The sequence below is a fragment of the Oryctolagus cuniculus genome, chromosome 10, assembly GCF_051225735.1.
Source record: "Oryctolagus cuniculus isolate XC-2025 breed Fujian yellow rabbit chromosome 10, ASM5122573v1, whole genome shotgun sequence".
In the NCBI taxonomy this organism is placed as follows: domain Eukaryota; kingdom Metazoa; phylum Chordata; class Mammalia; order Lagomorpha; family Leporidae; genus Oryctolagus; species Oryctolagus cuniculus.
Genome location: NC_142876.1, coordinates 71,911,342 through 71,934,839, shown reverse-complemented (window position 1 = coordinate 71,934,839; position 23,498 = coordinate 71,911,342). Strand labels below are relative to the sequence as shown.

The window sequence follows — 23,498 nt, the reverse complement described above, 5'->3', positions numbered from 1 at the left end:
CTCCTGTACTGAAGTGAGATGAACCTGTGGCAGCCCTGAGGGAGAACTTTGTGGGCCCCAATGACTTTGAGACTGGCCTGAAACACCCATGGGGTCACAGTGTCCACCTAACTTAGTGAAAGGAGAGCACATGCTTTCCTCTTCCTCCCCCCAAAGCACATTGCTCCTCTCCACTCTCCCCATTGAGAAGGGAGGAAACATCTTAAAAAGGTGAGTAGAAACTGCAGTGGCCCGTGCAGCTGGGGGATTTTATGGGAGGTATCCATCCACACTCCCCACTGACTTTGAGTCTGGCCTGGAAGGTTGCCAGAGGGTAGGGCACCCACTTAGTCCAGTGAAGTGCTCCCTTCCCCTCTAACAAGGCTCTCAAACTCAACCTGCCAAAGTGGAGAACAAACCAATCTCTGTGGCAAGCAGCTGCGCCCAAAAATGCCACAGCTCTCTCCATGGACAGGGTGGCTTGGGGCCGAGAATGGATTCTCTACTCCATGTGGCTGTGGGAGCCCTGTGACCTGTGACTGTGGGAATCCTGTGACTATGAGATACAGCATGAGGTGTGGCTAGATCTTTTGACCATCACTGAGTCTGGCTTCAGACGGTGAGAGTTAACCGAGTGCTGGGGTGGATCATTGCAGAGGGCTATACTCATTCTGAGGAGCGCACAGATCCTTTGTGTGGTTCACGCTCCTGAGTAGGTGGGCTGTGTAGGCACTGTGGGCTCACCCTGGGAAGTTGGTTAACCTTTGCAGAGTGGGGCTAAGACCGTGAGCCAAAATATCATACCCTCCCCACTGTTGGCCACAGAGATCAACCATGCCCAACGTGAGTGCCACTCTGGACTCGCTTTTTAATGTTAAAACATTTATTTCTTTTTATTTTCTAGTGTGATTCAACATAGAGTTTCCAGACTAAATCCATCTTAGTTTACTTTTTATCCCAGAGGCAGACACTAAAAAACCACTTGTCCTATGGAGGCAAATGATGTAAATAATTTGCCCTGAATAAGTAAAATTAAAACAGCATATTATATCTTTTTAGTTCCAATTGCTATGTGACATTTCTATTAAATTGTTGAGTTCAATGTTTTTAGAATAAATTTAGAACTATTTCCAGTATGTAATGCTATTTTTTTTACTTTTTAAAAATTTTTTATTTAAGGTATACACATTTCATGTATTTCCTATCTACAGATTCAGGAACATAGTGATATTTTCTACTCTACCCTCCCTCCTGCCCATGTTCCCACCTTTCTTTCTCCTCCTGCTCATAGTCCAGTTATTTTTTACAAAGATATATTTTCAGTTAACTTTAAACTAACAAGATTAACCATACACTAAGCAAAGACTTCAACACATAGTGTGAAGAAAAAGATACTGTTCTTCAACAGTTGAGACAACGGTTGCTAAAAATCATTGAATCTAAAATGTCAATTTCACTTCTATAGATTGCCTTTTTTTTTAACTTTTATTTAATGAATATAAATTTCCAAAGTATAGCTTATGGATTACAATGGCTTCCCCCCCATAACGTCCCTCCCACCCGCAACCCTCACCTTTCCCACTCCCTCTCCCCTTCCATTCACATCATGATTCATTTTCGATTCTCTTTATATACAGAAGATCAGTTTAGCATACATTAAGTAAAGATTTCAACAGTTTGCTCCCACACAGAAACATAAAGTGAAAAATACTGTTTGAGTACTAGTTATAGCATTAAATCTCAATGCACAGCACACTAAGGACAAAGATCCTACATGAGGAGTAAGTGCACAGTGACTCCTGTTGTTGACTTTACAAATTGACACTCTTGTTTATGGCATCAGTATTCTCCCTAGGCTCTTGTCATGAGCTGCCAAGGCTATGGAAGCCCCCTGAGTTCACCGACTCTGATCATATTTAGACAAGGCCATGGTCAAAGTCGAAGTTCTCTCCTCCCTTCAGAGAAAGGTACCTCCTTCTTTGATGACCCGTTCTTTCCACTGGGATCTCACTCGTGGAGATCTTTCATTTAGGTTTTTTTCCCCCAGAGTGTCTTGGCTTTCCATGCCTGAAATACTCTCATGGGCTTTTCAGCCGGATCTGCATGACTTAAGGGCTGATTCTGAGGCCAGAGTGCTGTTTAGGACATCTGCCATTCTATGGGTCACTTCCCATGTTGGATCGTTCTCTCCCTTTTTTATTCTATCTGCTAGTATTGCCTTTTAGATACTCTATTAGTTACCACAGACCAGGGAAAGCATATGTTTTTAGATTTTTGGGGGATTGTCTTACTTCACTAAATGTTGTGGTTCCAGTTTTTTTCCATTTTGTTGCCAATGAGAGGATTTCATTTTTTTTTTACTGCTATGTAGTATGACGCAGCCACTGTGGAAGACCATATGGAGATATTTCATATATCTGATTATAACCTACCATATGACCCAACCATCCCATTCCTGGGAATTTACCCAAATGAAATGAAATCAGCATACAAAAGAGTGATCTGTTCCCTTTATTGCAGCTCAATTCACAATAGTTAATTTATAGAATTAACCCAGATATCCATCAACTGATGACTGGATAAAAAAATTATAATATATACATTATATAATACTGAACTCTGGGCTCTTAAGTCACCCTGGAACACTGGCTAGAGCTCTCTGGCCCCACCCAGAACACAGTGCATATCCATTGAGGGAACAGACATTACACTAAGCCATAGAAGCATATCTCAAAGATAAAGATGATCATAGGAGAAAGCCAATAAGCATTTCCATAGATATCTAAAAATAAATGTAGAAATACAAGAAACATGAACAAGGAAGACAATATGATTCCCCGAAAGGAATACAGCACTTCAATAATAGACTGTGAAGACAAAGAAATTGATAAAATGCACAAAAAGGAATTCAAAAGAATTATCTTAAGATTACTCAAAATCACAGAGAAGCAAATATATGAATTAAAGAAATTCATACATGACATGAATGAGAAAGTTTGCCAGGACATAGAGATACTGAACAGAAACCAAATTGAAATATTTGAAATGAAGAATTGAATATTAAAAATAAAAAACACAGAGGATGGCCTTTAAAATAGACTCAGTGAGGCAGAAGACAGAGTATCTGAGCTAGAAGATAAATCTTTGGAGATAGTCAGACAAAAAAATTAGAAAAAATAAAAAGTGTTTGAGATTTATGGGGTACTATCAGATAACCAAATACTTTCCTGAAAGTGTGGAAAGACAGCACAGAATAGAAGACCTATTCAGTGAAACAACTGTAGGAAACGTTCCTAATTTGGAGAAAGATATGGGCATCCAAGAACAGGAAGCACATAGAACTCCTAACAGATATGATCAGAAAAGATCTTCACCACAACACATTGTAGGCAAACTTTCAAAAAGAAAATATCTGAAAATGTGCACAAGAGAAATGCCAGATCACCTTCAAAGGATCTTCAGTTATGTTGACAGCTGATTTCTCAGCAGAAAACCACAGGCTAGGAGAGAATGGAGAGACATGGTCCACATCTTAAAAGAAAGAAAAAACTGTAAACCTAGAATACTGTACCCATAAAAGCTCTCATTTATAAATGAAGATGAAATAAAGACCTTTCAAAACAAACAGAAATGGAAATAATTTTTAACAACTCATCCAGCCCTACAAATGTAGCTGAAGGATATGTTACCCACAGAAATAGAGAAAGATTGCCAGTATCATGGAAGAATGCAAAGGTGGAAAATCTCCCAGTAAAAGTAAACAATGCTAGTGCACCTGGCTATTTAATCTCAATTTCAAGGGAAAATTTTCATTCATGTCATGTATGGATTCAATTCGTGAATTTGCTTCTGATTGCTTCTGTGATTAATCTTTTGCATTCTGTTTTAGGCATTTATCAAGCTCTTCATTTTCACATTCTAGTATTGAAGTGTTGTATTATGTTGGAGGCATCATGTTCTCTTCCTTATTCTTGTTTAGTGAATTTCTGTGTTTATCTTTAGGTATTTGTGGAAATACTTGATGGTTTTTTCCTCTGATGGCTTTTCTCTTTGAATTATGCCTCTGTGGTTTGTGGAATTTCTGCTCTTTCAATGAATATCACCAGGTGTGTTGCTGGGTATCACCAGGGAACTCTGGTCAGTGCCCCATATGTGGTGGGTATCAAGGGTGACACCCTACTTGGGCATGGTAGAACTCCTCTTGTTAATGGAAGGGGGTAGGTATGGTCAACTTTGTTGACTTGATCACACCTTCACCCCTTGTCTTTCAAGGTGATTAATGCCCTGGTATTAGCCCTCAGTTGGTATAATACTTACCCATGCTTCTATATGGACTGCATTAAGGATCTCTGCAGTTCTCAGTGTAAGCCCAGATCCCACTGTGACTCACTCCAGGCAATCAGGGAGGGAGCTCTAAGCATGTGGAACACTAACAGTGATTTCCCAGAGACCCAGCTACACCCTGTGCCTTTCATATAGTCATATTATTTTTACAGTCTCAGCATTCAAGGCTCCCATGGTCATGGATGTAAGAGGATCCAATCCACCCCACTAGCCTGTCATATCCAAGAGAGGCTGAAGGGCTCCCAGATCCCATTGCCTGTGGGTGGTCCACCTAGGTGGATTGAGCCCTGTAGCTTCAGATCCTGTGATGTGTTTAGAGGTTGAGGAAACCTTACAGTCATATGTGGGTGCCCCACCCCCTGTCAATTCTCCCAGCCAGACTCAAAGTCAGTGTGGAAAATAGATTTTTTCTCTCTTGACCATAGCCCTCGATTGTGCTTGTTTCACAATCATGCTAGGCATGTGTGAGAGTCTCCACAGGCAGTAGTTTTGTCAGACTGGCTCCACCTCCCCACCTGCGGGGGCTGCCTGCTAACAAGGTGGAGACCACCCCTTCAGTTGCCCCTACTGCCAAGATGGAGACTGTCCCTGCCAGTTGCTGAGTGCAAACACAAGAGCTGCAGCAGCTGTAATCTATTTATTTCTAAAATGGCGCCCGCCCTCTCAGAGCTGGTTGCAAGGCACTGCTGTTGGTGGGAGCTTGGCAGAGAGAGATCTGCCACTTTTTTGTCCTCTAAGTGAGCAGGTGCCATGTTCCTCTCAGGACTTTGGGCTGGACTCAAAGCCAGTGTTATAACAACAGTGGCACAGGCTGTGCAGTCTGCTATCACCTTGCTCAACAGAGCTGATGCTTTCTCCAGCTCAGGGCTGCTGGGGTCGTTTGTTGTGTCTGTGCTTGTTGCTGCACATCTACACTTTCTGCACAGATCCATGGCATCTCTCCTCCTGCAGAATCTCTACTTCAATTTCTCCTGAAACTTTCCCCTTGAGAATGCACATTCTCCACTTTTTTTCCTACTGTTTTTGCCTAGCCTACAGCAGTTCACCCTGTCGCTGTTCCACCATGTTGGAATCCCAGCGCATAGTATGCTTTAATTTTCATTCATCTCAATGTATTATCTGATTTCACATTTGTTTTCTTTTTTGTCCATTGAATGTTCAGGAGAACATTGTTTAATTTCATGCGCTTGAAAATATTCTAATGTCCCTTCTATTTTTTATTTCTATTTTCATTCTATCATGATAAAAGAACATACTTATAAGATTTCAATCCCTTTACATTTATCCAGATTTGTTTTATTTCTTTATGTATAGTCTACTCTCAGGAATGTTCTATATGTACATCAAAATTATGGATATTCTGCTATTTTTGGATGGAGTTCTAAAGATGTCTATTGGGTCTAGTTCTTTTATAGTTTTGATCAGGCCTTCTATGTTTGTGCTGATCTTCTACCTAGGCCCATCACTTATTGAAATGGAATTATTAATGTCTGCAACATTTATTGCATAACTATTTCTCCTTTCAGCTTTATCATTTGTTTCTTATATTTTGGGGCTATTATGTTGGGTGCACATACGTTTATGTTTTAATCAACTGGATTGATTGATCCTTTTAGTATTGTAAAGTTTCTTTTTTGTCTATAGTAACAGTTTCTGTTATAAATTCTGATATTGGCATAGTCACTTCAGATCTTGATTGGTAATTGTTTATACTAAGGATATTTTCCATCATTTTGCTTTCAACCTGTATTTAGCTTTGATTCTAAAGTAAATCTATTATAGATGTTTTTGAATCATGCTATATAATCTTTTGTATGAATTTCTGCTTGTTAATCCACTTGCATTTATTATAATTACTGACAAGATAGGACTTCTACCATTTAACTACTTTAGTATGAAAAATGTCTTCCAAAACTTTCAGGGAAAATATTATGAAAAAACTATACTTGGATTTTAATAGTTTTGGCATCAAAAAATGCTTCCTTTTTTTTTCAAGGACTTCTTGAAATATTCTCATTTAACTCATCATTTTTGTTTCTCAGTTTTTCATTGCTGTCTTGTGTTAAATATCTTTTCTGTTGTTTCCTTTAAATTGTCTTGTCATTTACATTGTCCTGTTTATATTATGTACTTACTTATTTTATTTTAACCCCTTAAACATAAACAAACTAAATGTTGAAAATAAAAGTTCAACCGTCCTAACTGAAAGATAGCTGATGCTTGGGGTGAATGAAGTGGGAGAAGAGAGAATTCTGGGAAGCTGTCCTTCTGAGAAAGAAACGGTCAAAATCTAGAACTCGAGAACACGTCACAAGATGACAACAGCAGGCAAACGCTTAACCAGGGACAAAACTACCGAAACTCTGGACAGAACCTCAGCGTTGACCACACCCATCCACTCCCCAACGCAGGGCCGCCTTGGGGCTCTCAGGCCATAGACACAAGGTGGGCATCTGGTTCCCAAGGCTGGCACCGTTCGTGTGAGTTTCCTGAGGGGCTGACGCCCGGGGCTTGCCTGTGGTGGTTGTCACTCCAGAGGGTCTCAGGACCGATCAAGCGCTGCACGGAGCCCTCTCCTCAGACTCCCAGAGAGGTGGCGCACAAAGGGCACAGTTGCCGGTGGGCGCGCATCCAAAGGTTTCCTCTGGGTGCTGCTTCAGCCTCCCTGTTCCCCTGGCGGCAGCTGGAGGAAGCGGGGGCGGCCAAGGTAGAGGAGCGGTCGAGGGGGAGAGGCCGCCTGGCTCTGTGCAGCCGCGCTCACCTCCTGCTCAGGTACCAGTGGCCGCAGGCTCTGGACTGAGAGCTGTCCTCCCTGCGCCGCCCTCTCCCAGAACGCTGGGATCCCCTGCTCTGTACTCGCTGTGATCCCCACTTCTCACAGGGGTGGCGGCGGCCAGAGCAGCAGCTCCAGGACCACACCACCAATTCCAGGACCAAGTCAAGTCCAGCAAGACGCGGACCCTTGACTTCCAGAGCACCAAGAAGCAGAGCTTCAGCAGTAAGAAGGAGGACCCCGCGCTGCTGGTTAGGGACTGGCGGGACCCAGACTTGTGGGTTGTCCTGGAGCAGGGTGGGAGCCCTGGTGGTACTGCAGGTGATTTTTATGAGGAGATGTTTATGGCCTTACAGTCACTTAGAGAAAGATTGGAAAGAGTCTATTTACATAGGATGCAGGAGAGGCTGTTGAAGTACAGACGCAATGCCAGTTCATTAACCTGTGCAGACACAGAGCCCCTGGTAAACTAAAGCCAGGTTGCTCCCAAACAGTGGGAATTCCTAGTCCTTTCCCTTGTTTATAGCTGCAGCACAAACCCCTGGGTTTCCACCTCCTATGAACCAGAATTGGGAAGATTTCTCCCACCATGTGCAATCTCCTGGAAGGAGATTGTTTATTTTCCATGTCTAACATCTGTTGGATGCTTGCAAACTGAGATTTTGTCATTTACTGGTTTCAGTGTACGTGCATGTTTTTCAGATGCCCTAAAATCCATTAAAATTGTGTAAAGTGATTTTATAAGCCAAGGTTATGTGGAATTCTTGATGGATGCCTTAACCATGACCCTCCCCTTATGTTATATTGGTGATTATTTTTACATTCCATTTTTCAGAGATTTTTGTTCACTTAATATCAGTTTGTGGTTTAGTCTATTAAAACAAATTATTGTGGATATATTTCCCATAAATTGGAGATTCACAACATTAATGTACTCAGTAAATCTTTTTTTAAAAAGATTTATTTATTTACTTGAAAGTCAGAGTTATAGAGAGAGAAGGAGAGGTAGAGAGAGTTGTCTCCATCCGCTGGTACACTCCTCAGTTGGCTGCAATGGCCGGAGCTGTGCCCATCCGAAGCCAGGAGCCAGGAGCTTCTTCCAGGTCTCCCATGCAGGTGCAGGGGCCCAAGGACTTGGGCTATCTTCTACTGCTTCCCCAGGCCATAGCAGAGACCTTTATTAGAAGTGCAGTAACCAGGTCTCGAAGCAGCGCCCATATGGGATGCTGGCACTGCAGGCGGCAGCTTTTTTTACCCACTACGCCACAGTCCCGGCCCCATCAGTAAATCTTTACAAGTTGAGAATAAATGAAATATATTCTTGATATTAAGGAAATCCATCTGTCCTTAGCATTGTTTCAAAGGATCACATTTTTACAAACTGCAGATTTTTGCTATTTCTCTGTGATCCTGTAACTATTTTGATGGACTAATTTGCTATTGCAGGAACTTGCTGATGTAGAGGCTCCTCACATCTGGAGTTTGTCACTGTCTTCCTGATACAGATGCTTCCCCTGGAACTCAGTAGTACTGAATTCCATGTAGTGTACGACACTACACTACTGTCACATAGTGTAAATCCACAGAGGCAGTGATTTTTAGTCACATATTGTTAGTTAAATACATGTAGTAAATGTGTGCAGTCTTGAAAACTGCATTTGTAAAATTGTTTTAGGGTGCTTAGCTGACAAATCCTTTAATTTATCATCACTCATTGTTTCAGAATACTTCAGAATCATAGTGCTTTCAATGTAAATCACCCTTAGAAAGTATTTTCCAATTTTTAGTTTCAGTGACATATTTTCTCTTAATTCTCCATGTTTACGTACAGCCTTGGAGTTTGAATTCCATACCAGGCTATGGCAAGTATATCACAGGGGAATCAAGTGGCCTTTGTGCTGCTCAGGTGTCACAGACTAAGGACACCTTAAAAGTTCTCATCTAAGTTGTCAATAGGGACTCTTTGTCATATGACGAAAACTTGGGGACAAAGGGACATCCTTCAAGTCAGCATTATTTGATCTTATACTCATGTAACATAAAACATATAGGTATCTTACTTCAAATTCCTGCATCCCCACAACCAGGTCAGAGATGAGAAGGAAAATCTTGAGCTAAGATATGAGGTAGGGAGAGTGAAAACCTGTACCTGTGTAGACTTTAACCTTTGATAAATACTGTAGCTAGTGAGTGTACCATAGAAGATAAAGTTGAAGTGCTTGTTTCATGAACTGGTGTTTGGCATAGCACTTGAGTTGAAAAGTAGGATGCCCTTATCCCATATCAGAATGTTTATGATGGGCCGGCGCCATGGCTCAATAGGCTAATCCTTCGCCTTGCGGCACTAGCACACCGGATTCTAGTCCCGGTTGTGGCACCGAATTCTGTCCCAGTTGTCCCTCTTCCAGGCCAGCTCTCTGCTGTGGCCAGGGAGTGCAGTGGAGGATGGCCCAAGTGCTTGGGCCCTGCACCCCATGGGAGACCAGGAGAAGCGCCTGGCTCCTGCCTTCAGATCAGTGTGGTGCACTGGCCGCAGTGCGCCAGCCACGGTGGCCATTGGAGGGTGAACCAACGGCAAAGGAAGACCTTTCTCTCTGTCTCTCTCTCACTGTCCACTCTACCTGTCAAAAAAAAAAAAAAAAAGAATGTCTGTGTTTAGCTGCACTGTTAATTCAAGCTTCCTGCTGATGTGCATCCCATGAGGCAGCATGTGACAGCCAACCATGTGGGAGAACTGGACTGAGTTTCAGACTGGTGGCTTGGTTCTGCCCCAGGCCTGGCTGTTGTGGACATTTGGGGAGTGAACCAGTGAGTGAGATCTCTCTCTCTCTTTCTTACTCTTTATGTGTTTCTTAACTGAATAAAATAAACAAATAATGAAAATTAACGTTCCTTCTGGAAATTATTACCCTTTAAGAATATAATTGTTGTTATATAGAAGATACTATCATACCTAAGGAAAATTGGTTTCCTTTTATAAATGAGAGCTTGTGTCATGACTGCCACTGAACCAAATACAAAAAATAATTCACAAATTATTGCTGTCAAAGAAATAAGTAGAAATAATGTTAACCAGTGGTATTTAATTCTAAATTACATAGTGTGATCAACCATAATCATCTTGAAATTTTTATTTGTATTGAGGTTACATATCCTGAGTGTTGTTCAAAAGCATGTATGTTAAATCTCACAAATTGACACTTTCTATTTCCCTTTAAGAGTTTTTTTCTTGATAATTTCTGAAAATTCCTGAAGTCACTCACTTAACACAGCAGAGAGACCGGGTTGTTTTAGTGTGTAAGATTGTCTTCACCTGAAGAGCTCCCACAAATGCTTGGGCACAGTGTTAGCTCTTCAATGACATTCTTAAAAGAATGAATGCATAAACTTACTTTCGAACTCCTGGAACCTGTAGTTAACGTGTAATATATGTGCTATATTTATGTCACTTAGCATACATAACTCATAATTACTGTTGTAAAATTTCCTTTGATCAGAAACAAGTGAACTAAGTATTATCACTTGGTCAGCTTTTACTTCAATGCCATTTAGCTAACTGACTGTGTTTAATACATCTGCCTACAAACATTTGAATAGTGAATGTAGAAGACTACTTTACAGTTTTCACACCCTAAAATCCACATGAGTATAGTTCTTTGCTATTCTGCAACCCAGTCTATAATATGAAAAACTCTGTGGAAATTGATTCCCATTAAGAGAAAAAGCCAGGGCCAGCATTGTGGCATAGCAGGTAAAGCTGTTGCCTGCAATGCCAACATCCAATGTGGGAGCGGGTTTGTGTCCCAGCTGTTCTATTTCTGATGTAGCTCCCTGCTAATGGCTTAGGAAAAGCAGCAGATGGGCCAAGAACTTGGACCCTGCCACTCACATGGAAGACTTGGAAGAAGCTCCTGGCTTCTGGCTTCATCCCAACCATTGTGGATATCTGGGTTGTGAGCCAGCAGATGAAAGGTTTCTCTTTATTAATCTGGCATTGTAACTCTGACTTTCAAAAATGATTAAGTTAATCTTAAAAAATGAAAAAAAAACATTCTAGAAAATAGTTGAATCAATGAAAGATAACAAAGGGTATTTATCTGAACTCTGATATCTGTCATTTGTACTTTTGTAAGTTAATTGTGTAATATCAGGCAACTAAAATCTTCAATTCCATGTGTATCCTAAATAAGAAACAGAAAATAAGTATTGTAAATTGACTTAAAGACAGAGAAGAAACCGTCCTGTAAACAGTTCTTGTAAACAGGATGATATTTACCAAAAATGTTCATGCCATCTAATTTGCTGTCAACCTCACTGTTGTACAAAGGAGCTCAACTGAAGGGGAAAATAACTGTCATACAATGGATTTAGATAACACAGATGAGCAAATGAATATTTTATCAAGTCATTGCTATCTGGGGCAAATATTTACAGCTTAAGAAACCAATTGACAAACCCAAAAGGTTGCCATGCCTCCACCTGCTTCCAGCCAGGGGAACAGGAGAAAGTTATACACATGTGTGCACAGCAGGACACAGACTCATGCTCAGAAAAGACCCAAGAAGTCCCTAATCTTTCACCTCAAGCTGATCTTTAGGATCAAAACAAACAGGATATGAAGGCTAGGGCAGAGTTGTAAGCAGAGTGGCTAGATAATAAAATAGTCCCAACAGACAGCAAAATCTCACAGACCTAGAAATTTCTTTTTCATCTTTCCTCTCTTTTTGAGATTTTCCCCATTTTGTGAGTATACATATCATAAAATCTAATAAACCAGCTTCTGGGGATTAATCTAAAGGAATATAAATGTCAGAGCTAACACATGATAAAAACAAAGCAAAAAGACTTTACATAAATAAATTGTGCAAGATTTACTGTGATTTTGATTGCTCTTATCTGAAAATATGTTAAAACCCACTGAGTTGTGCAGTTTAAACAAATGAATTATATTATATAAATATTGTATAAAATATTGTTTGTATAAATATTATTTGTACAATATTTTATTTTTATTAAGCAAACAGAAACTCAATAGCTACAGGTAGAAAAAAACCAATAATTTCTAGTAATAAGAAAAAATTTGACTTCCTGAATTTCATGGGCTAATTCTCAAAATGCCTAGTTTTTAACAATAACAGAACTCCAAGTCATGCAAAGAATAATAAAGTGTGACCCATTCATAATAAAATTAGTGTAAACTCTCTCTTGGAGATATAACACTGGCTTTTCTAAAGACTTTACATAAATTATCTTATATATGCTCAAAGAGCTAAAGGAAAGCATGGATAAAGAACTTAAGTACAGTTGGGAACCAGGATGTCAACAAATAGAGAGTAGCAATAAAGAGCTAGAAAATATAAAAAAATACATATAGAAATTTTGAATCTGGAGTGAACAGAACCAAAATGAAAACTCACTAAAGGGGTTTTGCTGCATATTGGGGCAGACAGAAATAGGAATGAGTGAATTTGAAGAACTATCAAGTAAAATTATCCCTACTGAGGAGCAGAAATAAAAAAATAAAGATGGAGTAACTATATTGATATCATATAAAGAAGTTTCAGAGAAAATATTGTACATGAAGAATGAAAGTCATTTCATATAGACAAAGGAGTAAATTACAATAAGACATGCATTTGGAGAACCTAATTACCAAGCTTCAAAATACATGAATGTTAACATATGCCAGGAGGAACAGAGAAATCCACAACTACAGCCAGATATTTCAGTTTCGCTCCCTTGATAAACAGATGAAAAGCTGGTAAGCACAGCAGTGTTAACTAGAGTAACAACCAATTTGATGTGGTTAATACTGTAAAGCACCCAGTAACAGGACAGACAAGTGAATGGGTGATTTATTAAAATAGAACATGAACTGTACTTTATAAACAATAAAATCACATAAAACTTGTATAAATGTATACCAATTAGTAGTATACATGAGCACATTTCAAAAGTTCATGGAAAATGTCATAAAAAGATAGGTTTATTTTGCTTCAAAAGTGGAACTGTAATGCACATTTTTCCATAATGTGCATTTTCTCTAAATTTTTTCAAGACTCCTTTATTCCCACCACAAAGATTTTTTTTTAAAAAATCAATACCAAAAAAGTGAGAAATGTGTAAATATTGGAAAGGAAATAAAACATCTCTAAATACAATATGATTCAAAAAGAAATAAAAATGAAATTATTTAAAGCAGTATGGATGTAAATGAGAATGTTGAATTTTGTTAGGTGCAATAAAAGCAGTATTTAGAGATCAATTTCTAAGGCCAAATGCCTATTTCAGAAAGGTGTCAAATCAAATGACCTTGGAGTCTGTTTTATGCAATTAAAAGTGGAAACAAAGTAAGAAAAAAAAGGAAACAATAAAAACTAAAGAAGAAATAACTGAAATTGACAATTTAAACATGGACTAGGTATTCAGGGAAACCAGTACCAGTATACCAAGAAGGAAAGAGCAAAAGGGTGGTAGGAGCTCAGGGCTCCTGAGAGAATTTTTAGCTTTTTTGAGATGTGAGACAAAGTTTTCATCTGTAGGATACTTTGTGATGGCCCAGCACATAGGCTCAAAGTGTGAGGAGGATGGATAAGTTTAGGAAGGAGTAGTGTAATAGTTTTCTTTTCATTATTTTAACTAAAATACCAGAGAGGAGCTTCTTGGAAAGAAAAAAATTTGTTTCTAATTACAGTTTGGAGATGACAGTTCAGGATTGGGCTGCTCCATAGTCCAGTGTCCTGTGGAGGCTGGTAATGGCAGGTGTGGAAGAATGATCATATGGTGATCCAGGAAGCAGAAAGATCAACTAGAACCACTGTCTAAAGGCACACCCCCAGTGACCTAAAGGCCTCTACAAGACCCATCCATCAGATTCCATAATTATATCAAGTAACCACCCTTTCTTTTTTAAATATTTATTTATTTATTTGAAACTCAGAGTTATGCAGAGAGAGGAGAGACAGAGAGAGAGAGAGAGAGAAAGAGAGAGAGAGAGGTCTTCCATCCAATGGTTCATTCCCCAGTAGGCTGCAACCGCCGGAGCTGCGCCGATCAGAAGCCAGGAGCCAGGAGCTTCTTCCAGGTCTCCCACATGGGTGTGCAGGGGCCCAAGGACTTGGGCCATCTTCTACTGCTTTCTCAGGCCATAGCAGAGAGCTGGATTGGAAGTGGAGCAGCCAGGTCTCAAACCGGCACCCATATGGGATGCTGGCACTTCAGGCCAGGGTGTTAACCTGCTGCGCCACAGCGCCACCCTTAATCCAACAACCCTTAAGGTAGACTTCAGAGTATAAACATCTTCATGAGTTTTGGGAAGCCAAGCCCTACTCAACACATAATAAGTAGACAGGAAATGGAATTAAGAAAACAGTCATTCCACTGAGACTAAGAGTTTGTTTGTTTCCAACACTTGTGCATCTGTACTACCTGAAAGACTCCCTAGTAAAAAATAATCGTTGGAGTAGTGGATAGACTGTTTTCCAGCAGTTTAAGAACTGACAATTATGTGTAGATGCTTAGTTAATGTTGTACTTAAATGTGTACTTAATTGTGTGATTTTTTTCCCAAAGGGAATTAGTCCATTTAAAAATATTTTTAATGTATTCTACAGGGAAGGGGAGAGAGAGAGTAAGAGAGAGAGAGAAAAATCTTACATCTGCTGGTTTGCTCCCTAAATGACCACAACAGCCAGGACTGGGCCAGGCTAACATCAGGAGCCAAGAACACAATCTGTGTCTCCAACCAGGGACCCAAGTGCTTAAGCCATTGTCCACTGCTCTCCCAAGTATGTTAGCCGGAAGCTTGATGAGAACAGAGCAGCTGGGACTCAAAACAGCAATCCAATATGGAATGTCCACATCTCAAGTGGTAGGTTAACCTGCTATACCACAATGCTGGAATAAATTAGTCCATTTTTATAAAACAAGTCTAGAAAAGGTACTGAGTTGTATTTCTTGGGAGCAGGAAGGTTAAAAGGAACTTGGGGTAGACTGTATAGAGAGGAACTATACACATTTACAGTTAGATGTGGAACATAAAATTTTCCTTGGAGAATGAGGATATTAAGACAAAAGATTATGGGGCTAGTGTTGTAGTACAGCGTGTTAAGCCACAGATTACTGTTTTCAGTTTCTTGAATAGTTCATATCATTGTGATACTGAGGACATAGAATAGGAGGATTAAGACTGGAATGTCAGACTACATTTGTTTAGAAGGCAGAGGTGTTTCTTATGATAAATTCTAGGGTGTGACAATGACTCAGAATGGAGTTAATGGACTTTAAGGTGAGAAGGGATCAACAACGAGAAGCAAAGATTTTTTTAAATTATTTATTTGAAAGGCAGAGTGACAGAGAGAAAGAGATTTTACATTTGTTGGTTTACTCCCTTAACCTTGAGATGGTTGGAACTGGGCCAGGCTGAAGCCAGGAGTCAGGCAGTCTGAGTTTCCCACATCAGTGGCATGGGCTCGAGTACTTGGGCCATCATTCGCTGCACTAGCAAGGAGACATATTGGAAGCAGAGCAGCTAGGGCTCAAAGTGGGGCTCTGATATAAGATGTGGGTGGCAGCTTAACCCTCAGCAACACAAAACCAGTCAAAGAAGCCAGGTTATTGGAAGCTCTACACTCCTGGATTTGGGATTAAAACTACTCATCCTACTTCACACTCTACCCCAGGTCCCATAATACCTCTTTCCCCTCTCTAGTTCTGTACAGAATAAGCATTTTCCCAGTGTAAACTTCAATCAATGGCACCAGTGTGAAAATGAAGGCAGAATTGGGACAGTGATATGAGAGAGAGAGAGAGAGACAGTGAGAGAGAGAGAGAGAGAGAGAGAGAGAGAGAGAGAGAGAGAAATTGTAGTAGACAGCTGTTTTAATTTCCTTTAAAATTTTAATTCACTTTTTGGATTGTGTCCCTTGTACTCTGGAGAACTCACTCTATTTTCAGTTTCCATTCAGGTGCAAGCTGAGTTGTCTTTCACTAAAAGTCCCTTTTAAAGTAAGGGATGTAACTGAGACTTGACTGCAAAGATCATTCTATGTTTTGCACTACAGTAATTGGTGAAGAATAGACACGTGACTCAGTTAGACATGACAAATATCAGTGGGAACTTTTATGATAGTAGTGGGAGAGAAAATACATTTTTAACTGCACTTGAGGGGTAGAGGTGGCAATTTCAGACTTGCAAGACACAAAAACTTGCAATAAATCTAAGCCAGAATATAGAGACCAGAGAAGCATAGAAAATAAATTCTGATGGCATCATTTGAGTCTCCTTGTGAACTCTGTTGCCTGAAGGTCTTTAGTTAACTTTATCCCAAGACATCTTTAGAAACTGAGATACTTCTATTCCTTTTGCTTAACTCAGTTCCATTATATTTCATTTCATCTAAGTCATTCTCCCAAAATTAAAGTGCTTCTCCATTTATAGCTTCTTCTCAATGTTACTCCACCAGATACACAGAATTTTTCCTGTCCTTCATGTTGCCCTTCTGTGTAAGTAGATAAAGAACTTGAATGCATTATAAATACAAAAAAGGATAATATAGATAAAAGTAGAAATTTGTTTCACAACATGTAAAGGCAACAAGTATTAAATGTAAAATGTAATTCAATATCCTAAGTTAAATTGATTTTAATGACCCCCCCATGTCAAAAGATAGAAAGATAGCAAAAAATAGTCCTTACCCATGGATTTTGCCTAATAAGCATTACTCACTGTGAAACATAGATGCCAAGATTGGACAAAGCAGTGCTTTGATGGAGCTCTGTGATTAAATATCAGTTATCTCAGAAAACATCATTTCATCCCTTTAGGGAATCCTGACAACTTGTAGAATATTTTGACTCTGGACACAGCTGCTCTAGGGACCCATATTCACATCCATTCTCACATCTTTGGAGATTTGTTACACTGTTTGATGATGATGTGATTTCAGTAATATTCCACTGTAGTGTCACTGTTGATGCACCTCATTTTGAATAGATCATTTCATAGTGGATCTGTGAATGTAAATTCTCTGACTCCCTCACCCATTGCTTCTATAACTTTAAGCATGTGCACACCAGTTATGACTGGTTATGTTTCCTTTGGTCAATCACTTCATCACTTTATGTCATCACTTTGTGCCATCAGATATTCCTTGTCATGAATTCATTAGGCATTGCGTACATGGGAAGGATCCCAGAAAGGGAGTTATGAACTCTGAGATTTTTTATTGGCATTTTTAAAAATTGGTAGACTTTTTTTCTATTGTTCAGTCTGTGAGAATCAAATTTCAAGTGATAAGTGTACTGGATTACATTTAAATAGATATATAAATATGTGTGTATATATATACATTAAACCATGTACACTGCAAGATGATCTTCTCTATACAACACTCTATATCCATGGTAGCTGAAAATTACTTCTTCAGGTCTGTGTTCTGGGAGCTAGGGCAGAGTACAGATGCTATGGAGCCAGGATGAGCCATTCTGTAAATAATTTCTCTGTACCTCTAAGTCTGAAGACTGACAGTGGCATTCCAGAGAGTTCAAGGAGCTACTTTCTCTCTATCATTTAGGATGGACCCTCACCTCTCTACTTCCTCACCTACTCCTTCTTTCAATGCTGAAACAAATTTGATTTATCTGTTTTTTTCTATCTAGCCACTTTTCTCTCAACAATTAAACAGATATTACTTTGATAAAATTGACACAGATGAGAAGGATATATTTGTTAACCTATTGAATCTGTCTTCAGTGAATTGAGTGGGGATTCCAAGAAGAGTCTCTTTTGTTAGACTTAACTCCACTGACCCTGCCTTCTTTTTTTTAACTTTTATTTAATGAATATAAATTTCCAAAGTACAGCTTATGGATTACAATGGCTTCCCCCCCATACCGTCCCTCCCACCCGCAACCCTCCCCTTTCCCACTACCTCTCCCCTTCCATTCACATCAAGATTCAGTTTCGATTCTCTTAATATACAGAAGATCAGCTTAGTATACATTAAGTAAGGATTTCAACAGTTTGCTCCCACACAGAAACATAAAGTGAAAAATAATAGATGATTTTTTAAATGATGATGAAATCAGATCAGACCTATTGTCATGTTTAATTCCAGTGAGAGTCAAGTTGGGATTTGATCATTTCTTTTTTCTTTCTTTTTTTTTTTTTTTACAGAAGATCAGTTTAGTATACATTAAGTAAAGATTTCAACAGTTTGCACCCCCATAGAAACACAAAGTGAAATATACTGTTTGAGTACTCGTTATAGCATTAAATCTCAATGTACAGCACATTAAGGACAGAGATTCTACATGAGGAGTAAGTGCACAGTGACTCCTGTTGTTGACTTTACAAATAGACACTCTTGTTTATGGCATCAGTAATCTCCCTATGCTCCAGTCATGATTTTCCAAGCTATGGAAGCCTTTTGAGTTCTCTGACTCTTATCTTGTTTAGACAAGGTCATAGTCAAAGTGGAGGTTCTCTCCTCCCTTCAGAGAAAGGTACCTCCTTCTTTGAAGACCTGTTCTTTCCACTGGGATCTCACTCACAGAGATCTTTCATTTAGGTTTTTTTTTTTTCCAGAGTGTCTTGGCTTTCCATGCCTGAAATACTCTCATGGATATTTCAGCCAGATCTGCATGCCTTAAGGGCTGATTATGAGGCAGAGTGCTGTTTAGGACATCTGCCATTCTATGAGTCTGCTGCGTATCTCGATTCCCATGTTGGATCACTCTCCCCTTTATTTATTCTATCGGTTAGTATTAGCAGGTACTAGACTTGTTTATGTGCTCCCTTTGACTCTTAGTCCTTTCATTATGATCAATTGTGAACTGAAATTGATCACTTGGACTAGTGAAATGGCATTGGTACATGCCACCTTGATGGGATTGAATTGGAGTCCCCTGGTATGTTTCTAACTCTACCATTTGGGGCAAGTCAGCTTGAGCATTTCCCAAATTGTACATCTCTTCCCTCTCTTATTCCCACTCTTATGTTTAACAGGGATCACATTTCAGTTAAATTTCAACACTTAAGAATAACTGTGTATTACTTACAGAATTAAACTAGTCATATTAAGTAGAACAGACAAAAAAAACTACCAAGAGGGATAATGTATTAAGTTGTTCATTAACAGTCAGGGCTATGCTGATCAAGTCACCGTTTCTCATAGTGTCCATTTCACTTCAACAGGTTTCCTTTTTGGTGTTCAGTCAGTTGTCACCAATCAGGGAGAACATATGGTATTTGCCCCTTTGGGACTGGCTTATTTCACTCAGCATGATGTGTTCCACATTCCTCCATTTTGTTGCAAATGACTGGATTTCGTTGTTTCTTACTGCGGTATAGTATTCTAAAGAGTACATATCCCATAATTTCTTTATCCAGTCTACCGTTGATGGGCATTTAGGTTGGTTCCAGATCTTGGCTATTGTGAATTGTGCTGCAATAAACATTAATGTGCAGACAGCTTTTTTGTTTGCCAATTTAAATTCCTTTGGGTAAATTCCAAGAAGTGGGATGGCTGGGTCGAACGGTAGGGTTATCTTCAGGTTTCTGAGGAATCTCCAGACTGACTTCCATAGTGGCTTAACCAGTTTGCATTCCCACCAACAGTGGGTTAGTGTCCCTTTTTCCCCACATCCTCGCCAGCATCTGTTGTTGGTAGATTTCTGTATGTGAGCCATTCTAATGGGGGTGAGGTGAAACCTCATTGTGGTTTTGATTTGCATTTCCCTGATTACTAGTGACCTTGAACATTTTTTCATGTGTCTGTTGGCCATTTGGATTTCCTCTTTTGAAAAATGTCTATTGAGGTCCTTGGCCCATCTCTTAAGTGGGTTGTTGGTTTTGTTTTTGTGGAGTTTCTTGATCTCTTTGTAGGTTCTGGTTATTAACCCTTTATCTGTTGCATAGTTTGCAAATATTTTTTCCCATTCTGTCGGTTGTCTCTTCACTCTCCTGACTGTTTCTTTTGCAGTACAGAAACTTCTCAATTTGATGCAATCCCAATAGTTGATTTTGGCTTTGACTGCCTGTGCCTCCCGGGTCTTTTCCAGAAACTCTTTGCCTGTGCCAATATCTTGAAGGGTTTCTCCAATGTTCTCTAGTAACTTGATGGTGTCAGGTCATAGATTTAGGTCTTTAATCCATGTTGAGTGGATTTTTGTGTAAGGTGTAAGGTAGGGGTCTTGCTTCATGCTTCTGCACGTGGAAATCCAGTTTTCCCAACACCATTTATTGAATAGACTGTCCTTGCTCCAGGAATTGGTTTTAGATCCTTGATCAAATATAAGTTGGCTGTAGATGTTTGGGTTGATTTCTGGTGTTTCAATTCTGTTCCATTGGTCTATCCATCTGTTTCTGTACCAGTACCATGCTGTTTTGATTACAACTGCCATGTAGTATGTCCTGAAATAGGGGATTGAGATGCCTCCGGCTTTGTTTTTGTTGTACAAGATTGCTTTAGCTATTCGAGGTCTCTTGTGCCTCCATATGAATTTCAGCATCATTTTTTCTAGATCTGAGAAGAATCTCTTTGGTATCCTGATTGGAATTGCACTGAATCTATAAATTGCTTTTGGGAGAATGGACATTTTGATGATGTTGATTCTTCCAATCCATGAGCATGGAAGATTTTCCCATTTTTTGGTATCCTCTTCTATTTCTTTCTTTAAGATTTTGTAATTCCCATAATAGAGATCTTTAACGTCCTTGGTTAAGTTTATTCCAAGGTATTTGATTGTTTTTGTAGCTATTGTGAATGGGATTGATCATAGCAGTTCTTTCTCAGTCATGGCATTGCTTGTGTATACAAAGGCTGTTGATTTCTGTGCATTGATTTTATATCCTGCCACTTTGCCAAATCCTCTATGAGTTCAAATAATCTCTTAGTAGAGTTCTTTGGATCCTCTAAGTACAGAATCATATCGTCTGCAAAGAGGGATAGTTTGACTTCTTCCTTCTCAATTTGTATTCCTTTAATTTCTTTTTCTTGTCTGATGGCTCTGGCTAAAACTTCCAGAACTATGTTAAATAGCAGTGGTGAGAGTGGGTATCCCTGTCTGGTACCAGATCTCAGTGGAAATGCTTCCAACTTTTCCCCATTCAATAGGATGCTGGCTGTGGGTTTTTCATAAATTGCTTTGATTATATTGAGGAATGTTCCTTCTATACCCAATTTGCTTAGACTTTTCATCATGAAAGGGTGTTGAATTTTATCGAATGCTTTCTCTGCATCTATTGAGATAATTGTATGGTTTTTCTTTTGCAGTCTGTTAATGTGGTGAATCACATTGATTGATTTGCGAATGTTGAACCATCCCTGCATACCAGGGATGAATCCCACTTTGGGTGGATGATTTTTCTGATGTGTTGTTGTATTCTATTGGCCAGAATTTTATTGAGGATTTTTGCATCTATGTTCATCAGCGATATTGGTCTATAATTTTCTTTCAATGCTGGATCTTTCTCTGGCTTAGGGATTATGGTGATGCTGGCTTCATAGAAAGAATTTGGGAGGATTCCCTCTTTTTCGATTGTTCTGAGTAGTTTGAGAAGAAATGGGATTAGTTCTTCTTTAAATGTCTGGTAGAATTCAGCAGTGAATCCATCTGGTCCTGGGCTTTTCTGTTGGGAGGGCCTTTATTACTGTTTCAATTTCTGTCTCAGTTATGGGTCTGTTTAGGTTTTCTATGTCTTCATGGTTCAATTTTGGTAGATTGCATGTGTCCAGGAATCTATCCATTTCTGATAGGTTTCCCTGCTTGCTGGCATACAAGTCCTTGTAGTAACTTCTGATGATTCTTTTTATTTCTGTGGTGTCTGTTGTTACGTTTCCTTTTTCATCTCTGATTTTATTGATTTGGGTCTTTTCTCTTCTTTTTTTAGTTAGTTGGGCCAATGGGGTGTCAATTTTGTTTATTTTTTCAAAAAACCAGCTTCTTGCTTGGCTGATTTTTTGTAGTGTTTTTTTTTTTTTTTTTTGGATTCAATCCTGTTAATTTCTTCTCTGATTTTAATTATTTCTCTTCTCCTACTAGTTTTGGGTCTGGTTTGCTGCAGTTTTTCTAGGTCCTTGAGATGCGTTGAAAGCTCATCTATTTGGTGTCTTTCCAATTTCTTGATGTAGGCACCTATTGCTATAAACTTGCCTCTCAATACTGCTTTTCCTGTATCCCATAAATTTTGATATGTTGTGTTGTTTTCCTCATTTACTTCCAGAAAGTTTCTGATTTCTCTTTTAATTTCTTGAATGACCCAGTGTTCATTCATGAGCATGTTGTTCAGTCTCCATGTGTTTGCATACTTTCTGGGGTTTCCTGAGTTGATAATTTCCAGCTTCATTCCGCTGTGGTCTGAGAAGCTGCATGGTATGATTCTAATTCTTTTAAATTTGCTGAGACTTGCTTTATGGCCTAGTATGTGATCAATCCTAGAGAAGGTTCCATGCACTGCTGAGAAGAATGTAAAGTCTTTAGATGTAGGATTGAAAGTTCTGTAGATATCTTTTAGATCCATTTGGGCAATAGTGTCGATTAAATCTGCTGTTTCCTTGTTGATCTTCTGTCTGGATGTTGTGTCTATCTCTGAGAGTGGAGTATTGAAGTCCCCCAGTACCATTGTATTGGAATCTAAATCTCCCTTTAAGTCCCTTAACATATATTTTAAATAGTCTGGTGCCCTGTAATTAGTTGCATATACATTTATAATAGTTACATCTTCCTGCTGAATTGAACCCTTAATCATTATATAGTGTCCCTCTTTGTCTCTCTTAACAGTTTTTGTATTAAAGTTTATTTTGTCTGATGTTAATATGGCTACACCTGCTTTTTTTTGGTTTCTGTTGGCATGGAATATCTTTTTCCAACCTTTTACTTTCAGTCTGCATGCCTCTTTGTTAGAGAGATGTGTTTCTTGTAGGCAACAAATAGTTGGGTTGTGTTCCTTGAGCCAATCAGCCAATCGGTGTCTTTTAACTGAAGAATTCAGACCATTAATGTTTAATGTGACTATTGATACGTAGTGCCTTTGCCCTGCCATTTTCCTGGAGATATTTTCTAGTATATGCTTTGAGCTTCCCATGTTCTTTTACTGGTAGGTGTTCTTCCTTTACCTTCTTTCATATTGATGGCCGTGTTTCTGTGTTTCTGAGTGTAGCACATCTTTAAGTATCTTTTGCAGGGCCGGATGAGTGGCCACAAATCTTTCAATTTCTGTTTGCTATGAAAGGTCTTTATTTCACCTTCATTCACAAATGATAGCTTTGCAGGATATAATATTCTGGGCTGGCAATTTTTCTCTCTTAGCACCTGTGCTATGTCTCGCCATTCCCTCCTAGCCTGTAGTGTTTCTGATGAGAAGTCTGCTGTGAGTCTAATTGGAGATCCTCTGAGAGTAA

The 23,498-nt window shown here is 39.2% G+C and overlaps 1 protein-coding gene across 1 annotated transcript in view; it reads left to right on the top strand.

Annotated features, from left to right (window-relative positions):
• LOC100345762 (spermatogenesis-associated protein 31A3) overlaps positions 1-23,498 on the top strand; it is a 75,365-nt gene that overhangs the window by 12,879 nt on the left and 38,988 nt on the right. Inside the window, exon 2 of the mRNA XM_089304917.1 lies at positions 7,205-7,560. Within this exon, the coding sequence (XP_089161043.1) occupies positions 7,205-7,560 (356 nt within the window). The remainder of the gene's footprint in view (positions 1-7,204; positions 7,561-23,498) is intronic.